Source organism: Anguilla anguilla, chromosome 2 (assembly GCF_013347855.1).
Source record: "Anguilla anguilla isolate fAngAng1 chromosome 2, fAngAng1.pri, whole genome shotgun sequence".
Classification (NCBI taxonomy): Eukaryota; Metazoa; Chordata; class Actinopteri; order Anguilliformes; family Anguillidae; genus Anguilla; species Anguilla anguilla.
In genome coordinates, this window is record NC_049202.1 from 34,903,036 (window position 1) to 34,910,459 (window position 7,424).

At 38.1% G+C, this 7,424-nt stretch overlaps 1 protein-coding gene across 1 annotated transcript; it reads right to left on the reverse strand.

The window, feature by feature from the left end:
* Window positions 1–2,316: 2,316 nt before the first annotated feature.
* On the reverse strand, window positions 2,317–3,602 carry LOC118220356 (interferon alpha-13-like). Its single transcript, XM_035404224.1, has 3 exons — window positions 3,458–3,602; window positions 3,285–3,371; window positions 2,317–2,406 (listed from the first exon to the last, which is right to left on the reverse strand). Exons 1-3 carry the CDS (start codon window positions 3,593–3,595, stop codon window positions 2,317–2,319), a joined length of 315 nt encoding a protein of 104 aa, XP_035260115.1. The 5' UTR covers window positions 3,596–3,602.
* Between the last annotated feature and the right edge of the window lie 3,822 nt (window positions 3,603–7,424).

A 7,424-nucleotide genomic window follows, 5' to 3' on the forward strand; every position in this document is an offset into this window, starting at 1 on the left:
ATGACAATGCCCCCAGGCACACAGCGAGGTCCATATAGAAAATTGTTTCGTCAAGAACAGTTTGGAAGAACTTGACAGGCCTGCACAAAGCCCTGAACTCAACCCCATCCAACACCTTTGGGATCAACTGGAAAGCCAACTGTGAGCCGGGCCTAATGGCCCAATCAGTGACAGACCTTACTAATGCTCTTCTGGCTGAATGGAAGCAAATAACTTTGGCAAACCTCCAACATCGAGTATAAAGCCTTCCCAGAAGAGTGGAGGTTATAAGAGCAGAAACGGGTAGACCAACTCCAAAGGGTGGACCATTAATGCCCATAATTTTGAATGAGATGTTGGATGTCCGGTGTCCGTATACTTATGGTTACATAGTGTATTAGTGGAGTCTTTAAGAATTGAGAGATTCAAGTACGTGGTTAAGTATCACAGTAGAATCATGCATTTTATGGCACATGGAACAGGATTGATAGCTTATGCCAAGAGATGGGTAAAGTTAGGGAGGCTGAAGGTTGGGAATAGGTAAATATACTTAAATAAAGAAACAAAGTAAATAAATAAGCAATCAACAATTAAGGTATAATGAGGTACATTGTAGAAGATGATAAAACTGAGAAGTAAGGTAAAGCATAAGTTTCCCTCTGTAGAAGGGGGTTTGGCTTGGTTAGTTATATCAAACAAAGGAAGAAAAAAAGGAAGGGGAAGGGATAGGGGGAGAAAAAAAATGATAGAAAAAACAGTTAAGTAGTAAGTGAATAACCAAGGAAAATATCAGGCATGTCATCCCCTCCAAGTAAAACAGGCGAGGAGGGTCAGGGAAAGGGATGAGTAGGGGAAGAAGGAAAAATAAAAAATGTAAGATTTAAGAATTATTATTGTTGTTGTTATTGTTATTATAATTGCTGTTATTATTTTTTATTATTGTTTTTGTTATCATGTTAATTTTTAAATGTTTAATCCTTCAGGTTTTTTGGGATTTAGGGAGTTTGTTAGGGGGTTCTAAAGGGGTGGGTTGATTCATCCATGATTGGTCTGTGGCTTGAGAGGTCTATACAGAAATATATGTAATAACTGGGGGAGGGGAGGGGGGGGGGGGGGGTGGGTGGAGAGATTATTTAAAAATAAGTTTTAAATTGATTTACTGAATATAAGAATATCATCATACTAATACTTGACTAATGCAACATTTTTAAATGATGAAACATAAAAACAATGTTGTCATTTCCCAATTTTGCCTTTAGAATTTCGGAGAAATTGTATGAATTAAATGTACTCCTGCAGGCCTGCTGACCTGTTTGTGATGTCTGTCCACCACTTGGCTCCGATTAGAAGTAAACATGGACACAGTGGTGCAGTTATTTACTGCAGTGGGTCAATATTGTATGTATGGTTTCTTGTTCATTTATTTAAATTATAGTTAAACTTAGCAGAAATCAATGCCCTCCAAAATAATTGGCTTCCTTGATAAAGATGAGCACAAGAGCCTGCATAAAATAAGCAATGTAGGCAATAGCCTACTCAAAACTGTACTAAAGATTTGGGAGGATGTTTTTGACCATTTCACTATACAAAATATTCAGGTCCTTTAATTCTGCACTTTGGGATTGCTCTCAGTCTCTTCTGTTCAAACTACACATTTTTTATTGAAGCCTGGAGAAGGCCATTTCAAAACAGTAATTTTGTGGTCAGTTAAGCATTTGTTGTTTGATTTTGAGGTATATATAGGACAGTGGTCTCCAACCCTGGTCCTGGAGAGCTACAGGGTCTGGTTTTCGTAGTGACTCTGCATGTCATGAATCAATTAGAGCAGTTGATTACACAGTTAACTCAACTCACCAGGTGTCTTGGGTCTCAATTGGTGAACAAATCTTTTTAGTGAACTGATTCTACTGATTCAGTACACTTAAAAGAACTGCTTTGCCCATCACTACTCCAAACCCACTGCTGATTTAAGCAGCCCAAAACTAAATTATGTCATCTAACCATAAAGTGTTCCATGATCAGAATTTAGAACTTATTTTTTTAAAAGTATACAGGGCCCCATATGTGACGGTTTCTCTGTTTTGACTTCACGAGCCCATTGGTATTTTGGACAAACTACTGAGTATGGTACACAGAGACATAGGAGGATTCATTTTGAATGAAATTTTATTTCAATAAATATGCAAAGGATTACTGTTAGTTATTATGAACAAAATAACACTTTCATAAATATAAAAACGAACATAAATTCATTTAAATAGATTAAACACTTACACAGTTCAATAAGCTGTCTGCTCTAGGCTATAGCCCTCATTGAGCCCATAAATTACACATAAATTACAATAACTTCATCATAAGGCGGCGGACGTCCGGTAGAAGCATCTTGATCGTGCTTTTCACCATCTCCCACGCGCACCTTTCATATCCCTGCAAGAAAGAAACTTGTTTTACCGGGACGAGTCTTGGGGGTGTCCGTAAAATATGATGGACCACTCAAAATAATGAACTCTGGCTGGCAAATTGTCATGGACCGTAACTGCTCATCCCACCTCCCGGTCCGCAATTTCTCACCTCACCCACCCCGCCATAGGCTACGCCCGGCCCCCCTCCCCTTCCAGCCCTTTCTGCACACTGCACACACTGAATTTGAGTAATACTGTTGTAGGCCTACCATCGACATAGCTTACATTTGAGTTACAGTATTTACGTATTATAACTACAGAAATTCTCAAACAGGGTTGGATTGACCATAATTGGCCTATATTGATTAAATCGCACAGGTGTATCAACAGAAAAATGCTCTAAATATGTATTTCCCCCTTCTATAATAGCTTCAGGAGATTTTAACAGATAAGCGCAGACCCTTTAAAACAGTGGTGTCAAACTCGTTGCCATGGAGGGCCGTGTGTATGCAGGTTTTCATTCCAACCAATTAATGCTGCCTTAATTGAGTCCAATTACTCATTCAGCCATATGCGTTTAACTGCATTAAAGCACAGAATATAAGAACATTTTTATTTAGACAATGCGGGTCACCATAGACGTCGGGTCACCATTGTGCACAAACCTGCATCCCTAATTCAGCAAATAATTTAACTAATTATATAATCAAGATCTGAGGCTGGAATGAAAACCTGCATACACACGGCCCTCCATGGCAACGAGTTTGACACCACTGCTTTAAAATGTGCCCGTGTCCATCATATCTACACGTACACCATATCTGAAAGTTGATAATAAACTTTTGAACGTGTAAAAGGCCTCTGATTTTATTGATACAACAGTGATAAGATCGGCAGTCTTACCTTGTCTTTCAAGTAGTTTTCCATCTTTTTGAAATATTTCTTCACCCTTAGATGGTTTTTGAATCCTTTCTTTTTCATCGGGAGCATCTGTACACGAGAGAGAACGTATCAGTGATGTGGAATCTACCTTAAAGGCTAAATGGCCAGTAGCTCTGTTCCTCGTTAACACTTACACACTCCTCCAGGTCTGCGGTTACTCGATGAAGGCGTATGCACAGACTGTCAGAGCTACTTTCATTCCAAGAGGCAGCGCCCAGGTTTTTGCGAAAGATCGTGCTCATCTGGTTGAATGTTTCTAGGATGGTTTTCATGGCATCTCCTTCCTGAAATGGCCAAATGTGACTTTAAAATGGGAAAATTTTCCTCTAAAAACAGAGTGAAAATAAGCGTTCCAAGACCAGCAATTTCAAGACTGGACAACGTGGATGATACCGGATTAAGACAGGACTCAATGACATGTTGCGATTATGACCATGCAGCCGACCTTCTTGTCTCTTATAATATTGTTGGTTGATAAATTGGTCTTTTTGTTTTGATCACATTTGGAGACACAAGCTGTAGGCTAATGTAAAGAACATTTCTGTGTACGTCAGACAATTAAAATCAATTTATAATTTGAAGTCATACATGTTTGGACCGATAGGTCGATTCCAATCGATTCATTTTAACAGTTTTAAAATCATAAATATGTAGATTTTTTTCCCGCCATGCAGCATTTCATGTACGATCCGTTTTCTCTTTAATCAACGGCATTAAAACTCACCGGCAATGATTCTCTGTATACGTTCTTAGGCAATCTGAAGTTCACTTGGAAACTGCGATCATCGGCAATTAGACATTTTTTCGTCCAATCTTCACCCTTAAGACAAGAAAAAAGAAAACACAAAATGTGAAAACACGTGTCTTTCCAGGTAGAAATCCCGGTACTGTCTGTCTTTTTAAATGCAGTATAGATAAAAAATACTATTCAACAAAAATAATCTAACCTGTCTGAACAATTAGTTGCACCTACCATTCCATCAAGTGCTCGCCAGATATCACTGTATTTCATCCTCATGTTTGTCCACTGACATTGGTGACACATGGTTTGGAGGATGCAAAGAGCGCTGATAGCGAAATATTTCATTATTAGAGTCATTATTAGAGACCTCCAAGTAATAACCTTTACTTATTTAATATACTGCACAACAACTTGATTCGAGAAGAATCCAGGTGTGACAGGGACAGCGTTTTTTCGCATTTATATGCTATCTTAAAAGGAAAGTGGACGGGACTTTCACGCAACCTTGAAAGCGTTAGTCATTGCGAATTTTGATTTGGGACTGTGCATAGTTGGATGGATCAGATTTATTAGTCGATCGCTTTTGTTTAAGATGAGTTATTTTAAGTTAATTAATTGACAAAGAAGATATTGATTGGCCAACGTTATATTCACCCTTAGAAATTCACCCTTAGAAATGCGCCGACAACTTCGAGCTATTCAATTTAAAAAAAAATAGGTAATTTTATGTAACATTTTCTGTTAGTAAATTTGTCGTTTGATTTTCAGCAATAATTAGCCACCAGCCACCTCCTGGATTAGCACTTTCGGGCTACTGTCGTGATTTAAATTTTTGGAAATAAATTTTGAGAAAATAACCTTTGAAGAATTTCTTCAGATTTGTTATTGATCTTAGCTCGTGCATATTGTGTGTGAAAGCACATTTTGCACAATTTGCATACTAATTACTTTGCATACACTTTTGTTGCATAAACTGATCCATTATTCTTACTTTTAAAGACCTATCACATAAAATAGGCTATTGCGACACACTATTGAGGTAGGTCTTTCATAGGGACTAGTTACTTGCACAGTTCATTCATGCAACATGCCACATGCGAGCTATGAAAGAATAAAACCACAGATCTCGATATGAAAGTGGTCTGAAGTTGTGCCCATAATTTTTCGCCTCAGCTATCAGCTGTTTATTTATGCAGGCAGAAAGAAGATGTTGGTGCACAGCTGTTAAACATGTCATGGTGTGAGTGTTAATTTCAGTTTTTGGTCAAAAGGACCATTTTGATACAATAATTCTTCACTTATAACGGGATGAATGTATACGTTGCCTTTCCTTCACGTTGATCCAAAGAAAAAACAGGCCTATTTACTGAAAACGCGACCTAATTTATGACTAAATGAACACGAGCCTCGTTCATCTTATCTAGTCGTGTGCTCAGAGTTAATGAAATAATACTAAATATTTGAATAATATTTCAATAATAAATAACAATAAATCTTAATGACATCATTCGAAAACATTGTGTGTCCCGTGGGAAATGCGGCAGACAGGTGACGAAATTCACTGGAATGCGACAGGTGTAATCTGAAATTGAAAGTTCATGCGTTTGTTTAATGATGAAAGAAAGGGTAGACTTTAGCCTACGCAATTGCGTCACTTACTGTCACACGTAATCAAATGACCAAAGCGCTTTTGTTTTTTGACAATGGTATGACTGCTAATGATTTTTTTCAGGTAACTATAATAAAATAGAGAAGTGGTAGCCTTAGTTAGAATTTTCCGCCAAAAATGACAATTTTGGCGAAAAACCAAAAAGAAAGAAGGAAATGACCCTTTCTCCAACAATTGCGTTGTTATATTCACTAGATGATCTTAATGAATAGCAGAGTAACCTCACTCGAAACTTAATTACAGGGGGAATCCGAGAGCAGGTAGCCACTTCAGATCGCAGTGGCAGTGCGGCATCCTCCCGCTCCTAGCTCAAAGCTGGAGCTCTCAGTCGGTACCTTACAACTCCCAGCTCCCAGCAGCTTTAAGGTCGCAGCTGAAACTCGGAGCGCACAGCTTCGCCCTCCAGCAAGATTACAGTTTTTTTCAATGTGCTTAATCCCAGCTCGCGCCTCGCAGTTCCCAGGTTCCAAATTCCCAACTCGAGCACGGAGCCTCAGCTCGCAGCTTGAGCTAGGAGCCATCACACTAGCCCGCAGCTCCCAGCATGGCTCCCAGCTTGCGCTCAGCACGGCCAGCACAAACTCCAGCCAACAAATTGCAGCACCCAACTTCCAGCTTCCAGCTCAAGTTCTGAGTTTAGGGGTTGCTCCAGGTCCTGCAGTTCAGTAGCCTCTCCCTCTGGCGCTTAAAGTTTATCTCATGAAAACACGTTTTCAACGTACAAAAATTTTGGTGACCTCAACGCCGCATTTGACATATCTGAGGGGTTTCTTGCATTAGTTTGGCAAAACATTTAGTAAACCTTTACTCTATTTCATTCTTCTTCTTCTTCTTCTTCTTCTTCTTCTGAATAATAATAATAATAATAATAATAATAATAATAATAATAATAATAATAATAATGCCTAACAACATCAGGCAAAGGGACTGCCGATGAAAACCAACCTTTTGGCTAACTCGGGTACATTTACATTTTTTAAAATGTTGATTAATGTACATTGTCCCTTTTCAAATAAATAAATAAAATATAATAATAATAATAATAATAATAATAATAATAATAATAATAATAAATAAAGATAAACTCAACAACATGTAAACTAATATATACGTATTATATGCACATATGACATAAACCGCAACATTAACATACTGCCATATTTGTGCCATATGTAAATGTAAATAATTAACTGCTGGTGTTGACAGTCATTGCGCTTATGTAATGATGACAGGTTGTAACATACAACTCAGCTAGTGGGGCTGTGTGTTCTTTAGCCAGTAGGATTGGTAATTTCGTCAGAAAGTGTGGCAAAATTTGGAAGTATTATTTTTATTTATTTATTAAATCAAATTAACACAAATTTCAGTATATTTATTGCAGTGTAGAAAAGAAGTGTACTTCTGTCTCAACCTCACCTGTCTCATACTAATTACATATCATCTCCTGTTTGTGTCTTCCTGTTTCGATGGCCAGGGTGTGATCACTTAGTCCATATTCGGTAGTGATCTGTCTCTGCTTCATATCTCTGACAGTGGAGAGATATTCTTCGAATTGATAATTTCTTTTTAGCATATTATAACAATCTAGTTTGGTCCAGCTGACTGTGAGGACTTCTATTGGGGCTTAGCTCATGGGATAGGAAGGCTTTATATTGAAGGGAATGTGGTTCGCTTTGTTAGATGAATCCAA